Source organism: Lampris incognitus, chromosome 10, assembly GCF_029633865.1.
Source record: "Lampris incognitus isolate fLamInc1 chromosome 10, fLamInc1.hap2, whole genome shotgun sequence".
Lineage (NCBI taxonomy): Eukaryota > Metazoa > Chordata > Actinopteri > Lampriformes > Lampridae > Lampris > Lampris incognitus.
This window is the reverse complement of record NC_079220.1, coordinates 52,401,936-52,419,511: the sequence shown is the minus strand read 5'-3', so window position 1 is coordinate 52,419,511 and position 17,576 is coordinate 52,401,936. Positions and strand designations below refer to the sequence as shown.

The window sequence follows — 17,576 nt, the reverse complement described above, 5'->3', positions numbered from 1 at the left end:
AATCCGGAACTGCCGTAAACCGCGGTTTGTTTGTCGCAGGACTGGTCGTTGCCATAACGACAGAGCGATGGCGGCGGAAGACGGACGCGCTGCGCTGGAGGTGTTGAGAGGACTCGCTCGGCCTTTAAACTGTCTCAACGACGACAGCAAGGCTACGAGGAAACGGGCTCTTGAGGCGATCAAAAAGGAGACCGTCGATAAAGGGCTTTCCAGTGGCGTCTTGCAGGAGGTTTTCTCGAGCCTCCTCAAGCCTCTGCTGAAGTGCCTGTCAGATCCGACGGAGCGATGCAGGGAAACGGCGATCGCGACGACGGCGGAGTTCCTCCGCTGTGTTCGTCAGCCAGAGGCGGCGCTGCCGTATCTCATGCCCTGTCTGGCACAGCGGTTAGGAGGGCGAGAGATCCTGGAGCCTGCGGAAGAGCTCCGCTTATCTTTGATGCAACTGCTGACGCTGGTAGTGGAAGTTTGCGGGAGGGGGCTGGCGCCGTATTTGGACGACGCGATCAAGATATTGCAAAGAGCCATCGTGGACCCTTTCCCGGAAGTAAGGAGGGAAAGCTGCAAGTGCACCGTGAACTTCGCCAAGTGTGTGCCAGGTTGGTGGAAAGCTGGCGTCGCGACCCAGCGTCGCCATGGTTCCGAGACACGAGGGGCGGTCTTTGCGACAGAGGGTTTCACTTTACCGCAATGCCCTGCAGAAAATGATGAAGCCGCGATGGTTGGGTTTTCCAGATAACTGCTCCGGCCGTTTCATAACGGTTGCAATTTCCAGCGTCCAAACTAACCGCTTTGCACCACTTTCTCTCTCCCTCAGAGCACTTCCACATGCAAGGCGAGAGTCTTGTCAAGCCCCTGATGCATAGCGTGGCCCATCAGCACTCACGGGTGCGAGTGTCGGTCATCGAAGCCACGGGGGCTGTCATTCAGCATGGCACCGGCAAAAACGTGGACGATGTGCTCTCGCATCTGGCACAGAGGCTTTTTGACGACTCGCCTCAGGTAGGATATTGGCTAGCAGACCGCTGCTACAACTCGCTTTGAGCCATTAGACACAAAGTGTCTAAGTGCTGGCCGGGTTGGGGGGTGGGGTGGGGGGGGGACACCTTACCCTCATTATATGAACACTGCTCTTCACTCCATCTCTTGGTGCAGGTGCGAAAAGCTGTGACCCTAGTGGTTGGTGATTGGCTACTCCACTTGAGAGACAGATACTCCTACTTCCATAAGCTCCTTCCTCTCCTCCTGAGCAGCATCAGTGATGAGATCCCAGAAATAAGGTAGCGGTGCCTAAATTTTTCAATTAACTTTTTCACATTTAGAAAATGGGTAAACACAGCCCTACAATCCAATGTTATTAACAATACTATGAATAATACAATGTATGACAATCATGACATGTGTTGTGTTGCCAACTTGAGATTTTTTAATAGCATGCAAATATATATAAACAAATATTTCTTTAATAGTTATAATTAATGTGTAGAATGGCGTTTATATTTGGAGAGGAAAAAAATTCAGCTCTCTGAGACTTTACATTACCTTTTTTCCAAAAGCTGAATTCAAAACTGCAATCCCTAATATTATGTATTATTTTATCTATTTTAAACATGATGACAATGCAGTGATTCTGTTGGACAATCAATCAATATTACATTCAAACAGTGTTCCAACATAATTTGATGTAGAGGCCATAGTGAAATAGAGCCATTGCAACTGATGTTCTTGGACTACAGATAAGGCATAGCAGCCATTGGCGCTCATGTATCTTCTGCTCACCAGTAAGTAGTCTGCACCCTTGTAAAAATGTGGTCCTTGGACCAAAGCTATAGCAGATGGTCTAAACATCATCAAATTACATTGTCACATTGTTCTACAGTTATATTGATCATCTGTCTGACAGAAGCACGGCCACATTGTCATCATGTTTCAATCTTCCTGCTGAAGTTGTTTCCAACACATGTGTGTTTGCTACTGCGCCAGTGTTTGTCCTACTTGGTCAAAAAATTTCAATAGCGGTATACAGAGACTGGAGAGTCTCCCCAACCATGGTAAAGGTGAAAATTTGTATTTTGAAACCTGACTGTGATCCAGATTGATAAAACAGTGATTCATTAATGGAGAAATGTTATGGATTGCATCTTTAAGTGTGCATAGAATTGCCATGCAATTGCAGTTTTTTGTTGGTAGATAAATCAATCCTGTCAGTAGCTAGGATTAAAGTTGAGTTTCTATACATGTGTAATATTTCAGCTTTCCCGAATCATAATATGATTAGTAAATATCAGCAGGGATTGTTGAATAATGCTGAAACATAGTAAACCACTCATGGCCCACCCTCCCCAGATTTTTGCATTCAAAAACACAAGAGCCAGGATGGATTAGTTGTTTTTGTTGTTTTTTTATGCACCTTTCCCCTAAATACTTGTCTTGCAGTCCTTGGCAAACTATGCAGTGATCACAGCAAATGTTATCTATACCTTACCTCTACCGATAGGGATAAGGAGGTAAGGATGTCAGCTCAATTCCAAAAAAACAGGACCACGGGACACTTAGGTGGTGCAGATGACTTGTAGTGTTTTGGGGTGTGGACTGAGTTAGTCTAATTAGTCTGAGTTAGTCTAATTGACTCAGGACAGATAAACTGGCTCCACACCCAAAAACAAAGACACAAGACATTAACGCTAGCATTCCAATGCTCCCCGTTCGAGCCCAAGCGTTGTCTCCAGCTTGGTTGGGACTCACAGGGAGCATAATTGGCAATATTTCTGGGTTGGTAGCCGTTAGGAGTAACATGTCTTCCATTGCCGTTAGTGAGTCCTACAGGTGATGGGACGCCTGTACAACTGCATGCAGATCTGGGGGAAATAGTATGAGCCTCTGCACTCGTTTTTGTTTCCCCTGGAGAAAGCTGCACTTCACTCTCCCCAATAGCTGGACCGTAGAAGAATAGTGAAGGAAGTGGGAGAGAAGATGGAGAGGGGGGGGGGGAACTGCTTCATGTTTATGACAGCAAGGGTGACTTAACTCTCTTCTGCAGACTTCTGGCAGCTGATCTTTGGAAGCAAACAGGTGCTCAGTGGGAGAAGGAGAATGAGGAAGACATCAAAGACAAGATGGACTTCCTTCTCACTCCACCTCCCCTTTACCCAGCAGGAGGTTAGTAAGTGATTCTTGGCCGTTCCAACTCCTTAGATATAGAAGCGTAGATACATAGATGGATAAATACCCAGATAAGTAAATGGCAGTGATGTGGCAATCAGGGCCTAGTAGGCATGACGTATTATTCATAATATTGTAGCTCTGCATTTGAGGAGATCTTTTCGAATCCTTTGTCAATTCTAAATGATCTCCTCAGATATTTTGTTTGTTGTTTGTTTTACCAAAAGTGTATAACCTACTTGGATTTTTGGCATTTTCCATTCCGTGACGGCAATTCATTCTCCCCAGTTATCTAACTCCAAAATGGGTCAGATGCTTGGACAGGCCTACTGAGATTAATGTATCAGCTGTCTGCATCAGAGCTGTTGGACAGCACTGTACAGTATGGACGGATGGGCAATAGATTAAATAATCATGCCAGTCAGCTTGACCTGCTTCCTCATTTTTGGCCCCACTCAGTTTTATTAGATGAAGGTCTCTGGCCAGTTTCCTTTCAGGGCCGTTTATGAGAGGTACTTCTTAGCAGGTTATTAATTATGTAGTATTTCATCAAATGCACTCACACAACTCAAAATGAAATACCAAAGCAAAACTGACTTTCAGTTCACTTTTGCATCATTTTTTCCATAGCATACCCTTTTTTTTTTAATATATTTTTGCAATTAGTCTGTATATTTAGTGTACCTAAGACATAACTCGTGTGCCGTCTGTGGCCACTTGAGTCACCTATCACCTCCTTACTTTACTCCTTACTAAGCGACACAAACGCAGTAAGGCTCTGAGGTTAGTGATGTTCGTATCCAAATGGAGTGTTGTTTCGCTTTCTTGGGTCATTCTTGGTTTCATTGGTTTGCGAAGGACAAAAATTACCTCAAAGGGAAAAAGCACCAATGTTTCCAGCCACCTGTGAAAACTATCACTGTAAAGAGTATCAGGAGTGTACAGCCAGGAAAACAAAAACCTGCATCAAGCGATTTCTGACTGCTACATGTCAGATGGCAGGACTACAGAGATTTCAACCACAGTTGGCCCAGTGGTTAGCACTGTCGCCTCACAGCAAGAAAGTCCCGGGTTCGAACCCCAGACTGTCCCAGGTCCTTTCTGTGTGGAGTTTGCATGTTCACCCCATGTCTGTGTGGGTTTCCGCTGGGTGCTCCGGTTTCCTTCTACTATCAAAAACATGCATGTTAGGGTTAATACTCCTGTCTGCACCCCTGACCAAGGCAATGGAAGAAAAGAACTGGAGTTGGTCCCAGGACACTGCACTGCAGCTGTCTACTGCTCCTAGCATAGGATGGGTCAAATGCAGAGAATGAATTGCGTTGCATGCATGTATGTAAATGACATACATTTTCTTCAAAACACACACTCACAGGTGTCCGGGTAGCGTAGCGGTCTATTCCGTTGCTCATCAACACAGGGATCGCCAGATCAAATCCCCATGTTACCTCCGGCTTGGCTGGGCATCTCTACAGACACAATTGGCTGAACTAGCTCCTACTCTGTCGGTTGGGGCGCAGCATGATCCTCTTGTTATACTTTGAGGATGATCGGTAGTGTGAATGGGAAGGATGGACCAACAGGCAGGAGTTGATGTTCAGAATAAAAAAATATTTATTCAGATCAGCCACAAAGAAAAACATTTCAACCACTGCAGAAAAATTTGTGGAAAATTCCTCTCGATCTACAAAACACTGAACCTCTCCATTGTCCTGGAGAGGGAAAAACACAGAACCACCGTTTGCCGTCTTCGCACACCTTTTATACCCCATCACCTGCTGTCTGTGGCCAATGAGGGAGGGCCTCTGTAATGAATACCAGTGTGACACAGGTGGCATCAATATTCCCTCAATTGGTGCTCCTTTGTACTAAAGCCATTTCAGAGGGACAGTACACATCTTAAAAGTCAGGCAGGTCATAGAATTAAAGTCCCCTTATGGAAAAAACCTGGATGAGAGAAGACTAAGAGCAAGTGAGCAAGCATGTCACAAACATCACCAGATACATGAATGTTGAGCAGATGAGCGAGAGGAATGTGCACCTTCCTCTCAGCATACATAACATATACTGGAAATGGAGGCTCCTCTAGTCAGTCGGGGCACCTGTTCGGGAGGGAGGGGGAACTGGGAGGAATAGCGTGATCCTCCCATGCGCTACGTCCCCCTGGCGAAACGCCTCACCATCAGGTGAAAAGAAGTGGCTGGCGACTCCACATGTATCGGAGGAGGCATGTGGTAGTCTGCAGCCCTCCCCGGATCGGCAGAGGGGGTGGAGCGGCAACCAGGATAGCTCGGAAGAGTGGGGCAATTGGCCGGATACAATTGGGGAGAAAAACACACACACACTCACAGCTAAGCTACCCTCACCCCCCCTCCCCTTCCTGACTCAACAGTGGCCAAAGGGTAACGGATGACTTGCTTTCTATCCAGTTCTCCGGCTGGATCATGCTCACAGAGCACGGAGCTCTTCTTCTTCCGGATGTGGAAGTAGGCAATTGGTTGCTAACATGTTAGCCTATGAACTTGTTAATGTCATGAATATTTCTATGTTATGCCTGCATCCTCTCACCCTAGACTGCATTCCCAACTTGTCAGTTGCAACCAGCTTATTCATTGTTTTATGGTGGGTTGGGTGATGGGAGGGGGGGGGGACCAACAAAGCTAAACAGTTTAGGAAAACTGTTGACTAAAGTGTACTCAGTCCGACGGGCAGTACTATAGCAGTCCTTTCACATTACAGGAAGCCATTCAAGTCACTGTTGATATCAGAAATATTGCTTAATGCAGCTTCAAGCAAAGGTTAGAAACCATGCCCTGTCAAAGACCTGATGTAGCAACAAGGCCTACCTTTCTGACAAACCATCTTACAGAATAACATTTGTGAGGCAGGTCAAATAATCAAATGTTACTTTCAAATTTACATTTATTCACATTTTACCGCCATAATTTTGACTTTAACTAATCATAATGCCTTCCAGCAAGTCATCATTCTAATCTATAGCAGTAGAATAGAGCAATATACATTCTCTTTATGTCCGAATGTGACATGTTGATATACTATACTAGATATCAGATTTATGCATATATTATAGATAGATGGATAGATACTTTATTGATCCCGAGGGAATCAAAGCGTCATTACAGCTTGCATTATCCAGAAGCACACAATATCAACAATACACACAGTAGTGAGAGTATATAGCAAAAAATATAAATGTAGTAAACTATAAGATAAAATAAAGAGATGTATATTTATGTACAAAGGCAGGGTGGGTCAAGAGCATTGGTAGAAAAATAAAAATATAATAAATGTTAAACATCAAATATAGCGCTTTTCTAGACACCCAAAGCGCTTTACATTGAAGGCGGGTAACTCACTTCAACCATCACCAATGTGTAGCATCCACCTGGGTGATGCACGGCAGCCATTTTGCACCAGAACGCTCACCACACATCAGCTTGAGGTGGAGAGGGAGGAATCATTGAGCCAATTACATGGGGGGGGTGTGATTAGGTGGCTGGATGGAGAGAGCCAGGTTGGGGAATTTTGCCGGGCCACCGGGGAACCCCCTACTCTCTGCAATAAGTGACCTGGGATCTTTACTTTAATGACCACAGTGAGTCAGGACCCCGGTTGGACGGCGTCTCCTACAGCACAGTGTCCCATCACTTCACTGGGGCATTGGGATTTGATATTATGTTGTGTTTATTAGGACCAGAGGGAAGACTGCCCCCCACTGGCCTACCAACACCACTTCGAGCAGCAATTCAGTTGTCCTGGGAGGACTCCCATCCAAGTACTAGCCAAGCCCATACCTGCTTAGCTTCCGTCATTTGGCAGAGCCAGGGTACATGTTGGTACAGCTGCTGGCAAATGTACTGTAGAGGATATATGGGATATCCTTAAATTAAATTGCAGTATGAGTGACAGTATGCAATACTGAAAAGGAAAAATTTAAATAAAAATGACAGTAAATGCTGTTGCTTCCGCATCCACCTAGAATGCTAGGGTCAATGATGCGGCAGAATGGAGAGGAGTTATACAGTTTTATGGCCGCCGGCAGGAATAACTACTTCCAACCACTTCTAACTACTTGGATAAACCTTTAGCATTTTTTTTTTTACTCATCCCACTATTTAAGTAGATGGAGTATAGAATTACACAAAGAACTGAATTATTTTAAGATTGTAATTCATTTATTATGAGCCATAATCCATCCATCCATTATCCGAACCACTTATCCTGCTCTCAGAGTCGCAGGATACTGGAGCCTATCCCAGCAGTCATTGGGCGGCAGGCGGGGAAACACCCTGGACAGGCCGCCAGGCCATCACACAGGGCTGACACACACACACACACACACACACATTCATACCTAAGGACAATTTAGTATGGCTGATTCACCTGACCTACGTCTTTGGACTGTGGGAGGAAACCGGAGCCCCTGGAGGAAACCCACACAGACACGGAGAAAACATGCAAACTCCACACAGAGGACAACCCGGGATGATCCCCAAGGTTGGACTACCCCGGGGCTCAAACCCAGGACCTTCTTGCTGTGAGGCGACCGCACTAACCACCGTGCCGCCTATGAGCCATAATTCCATGTGGATATTAAGAAAGTAACAGGCTTTGTTGGTTTTGAAATTGTTGCGCTCTCAGTCCATCTGACTTGAATCAGCAGCCATCCCTGCTGTCACTTGTGCTGCCTCTGAAACAGCACCTCGTTACAGATTAATTACCATACACCACTGTCTGCCATCTACCCTCTCTCTGTGATGAGCAAGGTAAAGCAGAGTGACCTTTGGCTCTGGGAAGCCTTGCTGCCGAAAAGCAAGTTTGGAGCTGGCCACTGTGGCTTAAAATTAGACGAGTTCACGTAGAAATGTACGCAAACATACACTGGAAAAGGCAGGTGGCTGTTGAGGGACAACGCTTTGGCCTTCTCTCTCTCTATCTCTTTCTCTCTCTGTCTCGCTCTCTCTCAACCACATGTACACAAAACCCTTCTTCAAGAGCCAAGGGAGGGCAGGGTGCTGGGGTAGTTGTTGAGAGATAGAGTATTGCCTGTCATCTCCCTAAGCTCTTATTACCCCTTATTAATACCATTTGTCAACCCAGTAACCAGGACGAGGCCATGGCCTGGCCTGCGTGAAGCCAAGACAGGGTCTGTTTATCTGTCAGATATTTTAAGAGATCTAACTAGTTAATGAACATCCCTGTCTTTTTCCTCCTCAGCTCTCAAACGCGGGCCATGTCACATTGTGATACCGCACTTAAGACCAGGGGCCAAATGTATAAAACTGTGTATATATTTAGGTGTAGAAATCTGCGTACACACAAAACAGGAAATGTGCATAAGCAGTCTTTTCGTCAGGTTTATAAAACCCCACGTACGTCTGTTCCCACGTGTTTTTTCCCTCATACATCTCGGTCATCCTGAAATTGTGCGCGAGCCTTCTGACCACACCCACAATTTACTATAAATGGCTTCCATCAAACCCTCAATTGCCTAGTTTGCATATAAAGGGCCAGCATGTAATTTACTTGTTTTGGAGGAGGGGATTTCTTCCCCCCTTTTCTTCCAATTGTACTTGGCCAATTACCCCACTCTTCAAAGCCGTCCCGGTTGCTGCTCCACCCACTCTGCCGATCCGGGGAGGGCTGCAGACTACCACACGCCTCCTCCCATACATGTGGAGTCGCCAGCTGCTTCTTTTCACCTGACAGTAAGGAGTTTCACCAGGGGGACGCAGCGCATGGGAGAATCACGCTATTCCCCCCAGCCCCCCCCAAACAGGCACCCTGACCGACCAGAGGAGGCACTAGTGCAACAACACATACCCACCCACCATACCCACCCACATCCAGCTTCCCACCTGCAGGCTCAGCCAATTGTGTCTGTTGGGATGCCCAACCAAGCTGGAGGTAACGCTGGGATTTGAACCGGCGACCCCCGTGTTGGTAGACAACGAAATAGACCGCCACGCTACCCGGATGACCGTTTAGTTTAGTTTTGAGGAGAAATGACGGAAGCATTTAAGAAGCAAATGAAGAAGTGCAGCGGCACAGGTGTTAGCGCGGTCGCCTCACAGCAAGAAGGTCCTGGGTTCGAGCCCCGGGGTAGTCCAACCTTGGGGGTCATCCCGGGTCGTCCTTTGTGTGGGGTTTGCATGTTTTCCCCATGCCTGCGTGGGTTTCCTCCCACAGTCCAAAGACATGTAGGTCAGGTGAATCGGCCATACTTAATTGTCCCTAGGTGTGAATGTGTATGTGTCGGCCCCGTGATGGACTGGCGGCCTGTACAGGGTGTCTCCCCGCCTGCCGCCAGTGACTGCTGGGATAGGCTCCAGCATCCCGCGACCCTGGTTGGGATAAGCGGCTTGGATAATGGATGGATGGATGGATGGATGAAGAAGTGCAATTTTACCGACTGTAAACTTGAAATAATGCAAAATGAAACAAGTTGAACTGCAGAAAGTGACCGAGCGGTGAACACCGTTAGTTCTGAGTCACAGACCCTGGAGGAGATTAAAAACAAGTCGCACCTGAAGGTGTAGGTTATTCTCACTCCCCAATAATACAGAATAATCCTTATTTATATAAAGGTCATTATAATTGTTATAATTCTTAGTGAAAAACATATTTATTCGAGATGGAATGAAATTAAGGCTTGTCAAAAATAGGTTGATGATCAGTCGTGCATCACTATGTAATCATAGTGAAGGTTTTTTTAAACTATAGATTACATCATAACACAATGTAGTGAAAGAAAAAAGCACTAAATACAGGGTGTCCGCGGATCCTTAAAAAGTCTTAAATTCATGTATCTAAATTAAAGGCCTTAAAATATCCTAAATTCATTACTCAAAGGTCTTAAAAAAGAACTGCCCGGGAGAGGACTATTTCTTCTTCTTCGTTTGTGTTGTGCAAAGATTAATGTAGCTTGGGTTGCGTGCATAGCGCAAATTATTCTGGTAACTACTGGCAGTCGTGACCAGAGTTGGCTGCTTCTTTCGCTGCAGCTAATGTGGGGTTGTAAATAGATCGTTCTATGGTGAAATGCATAAATGTGTTCAGCCAGCGACGTCTATTGGTCAGATAGAATCGCTTATAGAAGCCTCTGGAAACCGGAAAGCCACAGCAGAGATGAAAATTCTGAGCAGAGGTGAGTCACGTTCCGGTAGCTCCGCAAAAATAATAAAATAACGCCTTTTAAAACGAACGAAAAATCTATTGAACACCTAAACTGACATAAGATAATATTTGACACTTACACGGTACATAGTCATTCCACCACATGCTATTTTCATGAATTCCAGGTTCGTATCAGGCGCACCTGTTAGCTATAGCATGCTATTCCCTTGTAATTAAAACAAATATGTATCCCCATAGACAAATAAATGACCTGGATGATGCGATACCATGGCAATATTACCTGCAACTCACGGTTGTAGGTAATATTAATGTAACTAGGTATCGAAAAGAATACCGATGTTGGTTTTACTGAGCGGTTAATTGCTAAATGGTATAGCCTATATAGAATTTGGTGGACAAATGCTAACTAAGTCATGACAAAATGGCCGCCGAGATAAGAAGAAAAGTTGATGCTAGAATTGATCGTCCGGAGGGAGGGGGGAGGGACCTCCGCTGCGCGCTCTGCTGTGATTCGTTGTTTTGTCATCAAACGCGCACAGCGAATCAACCAATCACAGCAGCGTATAGTTTCTGGCAGCTTTTTCAACATGGAGGACTTCAGCTTATCTGATTGCAATCGCGCAAAATTCCGCGAATCAACCGTTTAAATATTCGGTCTGAACGTCAAGAAATGCGGTTACAACATCAACGTGTCACAAAACGTACATTTGTCTAACCATTTCGATAAAACTGCGAATCAAATGTTTAAATATTCAGCTGTTGGGCATTAGGTTTTACCAAACGTATGTATATATTTTGTTGTAGATATTGGTCTTAAATTCCATTCCAAGTGGCATTAAAAAGGTCTTAAAAAGTCTTAAATTTAACTTACTGAAACCTGCAGATACCTTGTAAATAAAATTTCACCCAAATTCACACTGATATTATCCTTTTTTTGGGGGGGGGAGTTCCCCCTTTTTCTCCCCAGTTGTACATTTCCAATTACCCCACTCTTCCGAGTCGTCCCAGTCCCTGTTCCACCCCCTCTGCCGATGCGGGGAGGGCTGCAGACTACCACATGCCCCCTCCGATACATGTGGAGTCGCCAGCTGCTTCTTTTCACCTGACAGTGAGGAGTTTCGCCAGGACAACGTAGCGCGTGGGAGGGTCACACTATTCCCCCCAGTTCCCCCCCCCCCGAACAGGCGCTAGTACAGCGACCAGGACACACACCCACATCCGGCTTCCCACCCACAGACATGGCCAATTGCATCTGTAGGGACTCCCGCCCAAGCCGGAGGTAACACGGGGATTCGAACTGGCGATCCCCGTGTTGGTAGGCAATGGAATAGATCACTACGCCACCCGGATGCCTTTTATTATCCTTTTTTGCCAACTCGCAACATCACACTAATTGGACTCAAAAGACTGTATACGGTACGCATGGCGTGAAAGACGTGTACCAGTACACAGATTCTTATTTTCTTATTTTTTACATTCGGGAACCCCTGTGGGAAGTGATGGAAGCACAGTTTTCATGTGTATGCATGCTTTTGTACATTTGGCCCCAAGAGTTTTGCTGACTAGGGAAAGATGACCAGGAAAATCCCAGGGCTCTAGATTTACCCCAGGGTATATATTACACGGGGCATTTTTCCTGTAATAGATCATTCTGTAGACCTCTGTCTGAAGAGTAGTAGCATCCCTTTGAGTGAAAGCAGTAATTTAGGTTTAAGGTGAAGCTGAATTCCAGCATCACAATAGCTTGAAGTGTCCTGGTGCATGGACTTGACCACTTTCCCGCAATTTACAGTTAAAGGTCATTGATCAAAAAACAATGCAAATATGTAGCCTAGTTTGACAATGCTAAAAGTTTTTCAGATGCAGTCCAGATCATAAGATGTTACTCACTCTATGAAGTTATACTCTGTTTATAGCCGAGCCAGTTTTCAGCACATGAAATGATGCTAGGTGTGACAGTTAGTCCAGCTTCTAGTCTGCCATAACAGTGTTAGTGTGTGTGAGTCTGGGTAAGGCAAAACACCAGCTAAGAGGTAAGAACAAGCCCTAAGGCCTGGGATGAGTTTGAACCTGAACATGGTCACTGTGGCCTGTTCAAGCTCCCATACAAGTCCCTAGAGCTAGTGTATTGATAAATCAGATGAATTTAGACTGTGCTGAGGGACAAAAAAGGATGCGAGTCTGTCTGTCTCTCTCTCTCTCTCTCTCTCTCTCTCTCTCCTTTGTTTTCCCTTACCTTTTTTCTACAGGCACTAATAAATCTGCCTGCCCTCCCCGGTGTGAAGAGGTCACTGTCAGACAGTGAAAGACAACCAGAAATGGGCTTGTTTTGTCCTGTCCCCCCCATGTGTCTCTCTCTGATTTATTGCCCTCTTCCTCTCTCATTAGCCCGCTCATAGGAGAAGGAGTGAGGAGGAGAGAAACGGAGGAGACAGAGAGAGCGAATGAGATCGACTTTGGGAGGGGACTGGAGGGATGTGGGGTGTGGACCGTTGGAGGCTATTTAAGAATGTGTTCGTCTTGCTCTGACAAGTTCCCATGCGGAGAAAATCGCAGTCGTAAAATGCTACAGGGGGAAAACGGGATTAAGACAAGAATTTGAGCTCCGTCTGCACAGACACGTGAAAAATCCATGAAAAATTACACAGGACAGTCTGTTTTAATTTCTTTCGACTTTATATCACCCAAACCCGAATGACAAAATTCACCAAAATTCACCAAGAAAGTGCTACCTAACAACAAACTGTCTCCTCCTGCACAGCTGTTCGAGCAACTGTTGTAACTTAGGATCCACTTAAAAACTAGGTTGATGGTTTGCTTAATTTTCTTTTCTCCCACATATACGGCAAAACAGTGATATTGGCGGGGAAGAGCCTAGTGCTTGGAGAAAGCCTCCTTCAACCAGAGAGTCCTGTGTTGGCAAGCTGATGGGTTTCCCAACAAAGACACTTACTTGACTGATTCTAATAGCCCCGGGGCCGCTGTTCTGTAGCTGGCCCTGTGCTCCGACCTTCCTTGCGTAGAACACACTCAAGGCTCAGCGTTTTCGGCTTTATTTTTCAAAGCCATCCAGCATGCCGAATTTCTCCACAAGAGGACACCGTTATATAACCCCACACGAACAGGAACAACTTTTGGATCTGTGGAAACATAAAATCCGGGTGAAAATCGGTATAAACCGATCTGCTACTACAGGTTTCGCATAAATATCACTTTATGAGTTATTTATTAATCCCTAACATCATGACCTTTCCTTCACCCCCCCCACCCCCCTTACACTACCCTTCCCACCCTCCAGTCGAGCGTCCGGGGCTCGGCTGTAGGGAGCTGGTTGTGAGGAACCTTGGCAGGCTGCTGCCGGCTGTCACTCATGACGTGACCGACTGGCTGGTGTCCACGCGGGTCAAGACTTCCAGCTGCTCTCTGTGCTACTGCTGCATGCCGAGGACCACTGCACCAGCACCTCCAACCCTCCTCACCACTCTCTACCAGGCCTGCTCTGACAGCGAGAGGGAGGTGGTCACCAACGTGAGTTTTTGTTTTGTTTTTTTGGAGTGAGTTAGGCAGGCTTAAGTGTGCCTGTGTTTCACTTCGGTTTCAAATTAAGCTTATTGTGCTGTAAAGGAAATTACATTTCTGTTGAGAAAACACAAGAAACGACAGTGAAAAAAATATTTGGGGAAAAGGGAGTTACCTCCCTTTATATGGGACAATTAATGGTACAAAATGCGATGTTCTACTGGTGCAAGACATTTCATTTCACGTGAAACGTCAGGCAACATAATTAGGGTGGGGATTAATGTGTGCGCGCAATGGCTTCGTTTATGGACTTGAAACTGCATGAGTCAACGTAGTGTGGTCCGTGTGAAGATTCAGCAGAGCTGTGTGTGTGTGTGACTTTAAACGATCATCATTCCCATAAATAGCTGTCAGCAGACTTTTACCCATCCGTTGAGAAGGCTGTCCCCCGTACCTGCCTCGGCTGAGAACCCGGTGGTGCCTCGGGCTGTTTTCATTCACTGAAATAACACGCAGCCGCAGTGGAGTTGTTTTTACGCTGCCCTGATTGTCAGGGTAGCTAGATGGATCGAGGACACATCTGTTGCTTTTGAGTTGACAGCACTCATGACAAACGGATCTATTACCTGACCTTGATCTAGATTTGGTCTGCTTCAAGCTGGCAGGGCCAAGCCGGACTCAAGGACTTGGGATGCACCTGTTTGCAGAGGAAGCCTCTGCGGGTCTTTGATATGCGCTGTATTAAGAAATTACTTCCTCCTTTCTGTTGCTTTCACCCTCTTTCATGCTCTCACATGCCATGTCTCTCCCTTTCCCCTCTCCTTTCCATCTTTCTCTCTTTTCTTTCATCCACAGTGCCTGGGCAGCAGCCAAGCTGCTGGGAACTTTTGTTCTTCCGAGATCTTCCTCAAGCTGCTGCTGGACCATGTGGAGACGTCTTCCTCCTGCCCTGGGCTGCCCTCATGGTCCTGGCTGCTGTGCTGGGGGGCTGCTCTGGACCCCTCCTCAAACCTCACCTCCAGCAGATCGCTGAAACTCTGGCCCAGCCGGAAGTCTGCCAGGAGTACCAGCAGGTCAGCAAAGTGGAAGTCGGGGTTTAGTCATGAATGACCAAGCGGTTGAATCAATTGTGAGGGGGGGGAGCCCCGAGTTGAACCACTGTTCTCTACTGTCTCGTTCTCTCTCTCTCTCTCTCTCTCTCTCTCTCTCTCTCTCTCTCTCTCTCTCTCTCTCCTCTTCTCTCTCTCTCTCTCTCTCTCTCTCTCTCTCTCTCTCTCTCTCTCTCTCTCTCTCTCTCTCTCTCTCTCTCTCTCTCTCTCTCTCATCTCTCTCTCTCTCTCTCTCTCTCTCTCTCTCTCTCTCTCACACACACACACATACCAAAAAGTTATTTATTTTTATCCCAAACAGATACAGAACCTGGCACGGTGGCGCAGTGGTTAGCACGGTCACCTCACAGCAAGAAGGTCCTGGGTTCGAGCCCTGGCGTAGTCCAGCCTTGGTGGTTGTCACGGGTCATGCTCTGTGTGGAGTTTGCACGTTCTCCCCGTGTCTGCATGGGTTGCCTCCGGGGCTCTGGTTCCTTCCAGAGTCAAAGGCCAGTAGGTCAGGTGAATCGGCTATACTAAATTGTCCCTACGGTAAGAATGTGTGTGTGTGTCGGCCCTGTGTGATAGTCTGGCGGCCTGCCCAGGGCATCTCCCCGCCTGCCGCCCAATGATTGCTGGGATAGGCTCCAGCATCCCCGCGACCCTTAGAGCAGGTTAAGCGGTTCGGATAATGGATGGATGGAGATACAGAACCAAGAGTCGTGGATGGGGTGTTTAAAAATCACACAAAATTCTTGTTCTCGGGAGGGGGGGGGGGGAGACATCATAGAGAAGTCTTAATACTTGTTTTGATAATACCTATTTGTAAATACAGGGTTGCCAGGTTTTCTCTCCACAAATGGGTTGCCATATCTTGCATTTTCCTCGTCTGTGTTGCAGCAGCTGTTTTTTTTTTCCTCCACTCTTGTTAGGTGGCCTCGCCACCGCCACAGAAGGTTATTTTCTAGTCTGTAGTTTAGCCGTCTTATTTTTGACAGCAACAGATAAGCAATCGTTTTCCCATTTAATCCTAAGGGGAATTTAGAATCATGGCAAGTTGAGCTACCTCTTTAGTGTTTTGAGCAAAGATTTTCTTTGCAATAGGACTACTGTTGGTTCAGTGGGTTCACTGTTGAGTGACCACAAAATGCCAATTCAGCTAAAGCGACTGTCCAGCCACATGTTGTTTTTCAAATCTAACTATCAAAGTCTGCCTTCAATATGTCCGCTCTCACAGGCAGCTGTGACACATGCAGCCGTGACCTTGCAGCATTCAGCCGGGTTTTTTTTCCCCCTTCTCTTCGCATTAGAAACTGTTGAAATACCTTCGAGTTTCTCTTAGGAACAACATCATCTGTCAGTGGAAAACTTCCTCAAGTCCGAAGCGCACTCTTTCCCGCTTCCCTTCCTCTTGTACCAAATTTGCTTCCCTTTTGATATCAAAATAACAGTTGGCTGGCAGAGAGCTATTTCTGAGCCCGCCACACTACTGACGCACCCATACTCATGACCCCCTCCCGGTGAGGCCGGCAAGAATTTCCTCCCTGGGATAATAATAACAAGAACCCACTAATTTCACCCGACCTCTCATGGCTATCCTGACCCCACTGAACAGACACGGCCGCCTAGGCTTTGTTTTACTCTTGTTTGCTTTGGCTGTTTTTTTGTTATTTTTATCACCCTCTGTGGTTTTCAGCACTAGCCTGGGTAGCCCCCTCACCCGCCAGCCCACCTCCGCACACCGATACGCTGTTAAAAGGATCCCTGAAATTTCAAAGCCAGGCTGTTCAAACCTGGTGATAGATGGTGTGGGAAGCGGACCCGCTCCTGTCCACCAGCCCTCTCTCCTTTAGGGGTCAACCAGAGAGAGACCAGACAGGACGGGAGGTGTCACATGTTCTCACACAGATGGAAGGGGACCTCGGCTTCCTCGGTCGGTTTCTCTCTCTCGCTCTCTCTCTCCGCCCGCCTGTGTGAGTTCATGATAGAACATAGCTATAAAGAGCTCATCCAGACGAGGCACCTGCAGCTTTCTTTGAAAACAGGCAAGGGCTGACTGCAGGGAGCAGGGCCGGGTCACCGTTCAGCCGTAAATAACGCCACGCTTGGAGACAGGAGCACCTGCAATTCTGCGCACGCCAACACCGACTCAGTGTATCTCGCACTCCCTCTGCGCTCAGCTGCTCCTTCCCGGGGGCGCCAGGTAGTCACAGCTCCCGCACACGGGACCAGCAGGCCGCCATCGTTCCTCCTGTAGTTGTTTGATTAGCGGTGGACAGAGCAGCAGAGACACGCGTGCTGCTGTGACACAGGGTAGCGCCGCGCTGCCATTTTAAATATACATATACTTGTTTTTCTGCGGCCGATTTCAGAAGTGTTCCTTATATGGTCTTTTTTTCCCCCCCTCCTTTGTTCCAGCTTGAGAGAGTTCTGTGCCGCTTGTTTCGTGACAATGAGAACGAGAGGAGGAGTGTGCGTGAAATTTGACTTGGACAAGACGAAGCCGGTTTAGAAATTAAATATAAATAATCTCAAAGCGAGTGAAGGGGAAAACCACAAAGCTCTGTGGGGAGTTACGGCCCGAACATTTGCAAGCTGATATATGAAGCTTCTCGTACTACTTAACCTCGCAGACTCTTTCAAGTCCGGTTC

At 46.7% G+C, this 17,576-nt stretch overlaps 1 protein-coding gene across 1 annotated transcript in view; it reads left to right on the top strand.

The window, feature by feature from the left end:
• The first annotated feature begins 67 nt into the window (after positions 1-67).
• The window catches only part of LOC130120036 (dynein axonemal assembly factor 5-like), a 37,117-nt gene continuing 19,608 nt past the window's right edge, over positions 68-17,576 (top strand). The window contains 9 exon segments of the mRNA XM_056288649.1: positions 68-596; positions 815-999; positions 1,153-1,277; positions 3,038-3,156; positions 13,616-13,726; positions 13,729-13,780; positions 13,782-13,845; positions 14,692-14,794; positions 14,797-14,909. Coding sequence (XP_056144624.1) covers positions 68-596; positions 815-999; positions 1,153-1,277; positions 3,038-3,156; positions 13,616-13,726; positions 13,729-13,780; positions 13,782-13,845; positions 14,692-14,794; positions 14,797-14,909 — 1,401 coding nt within the window.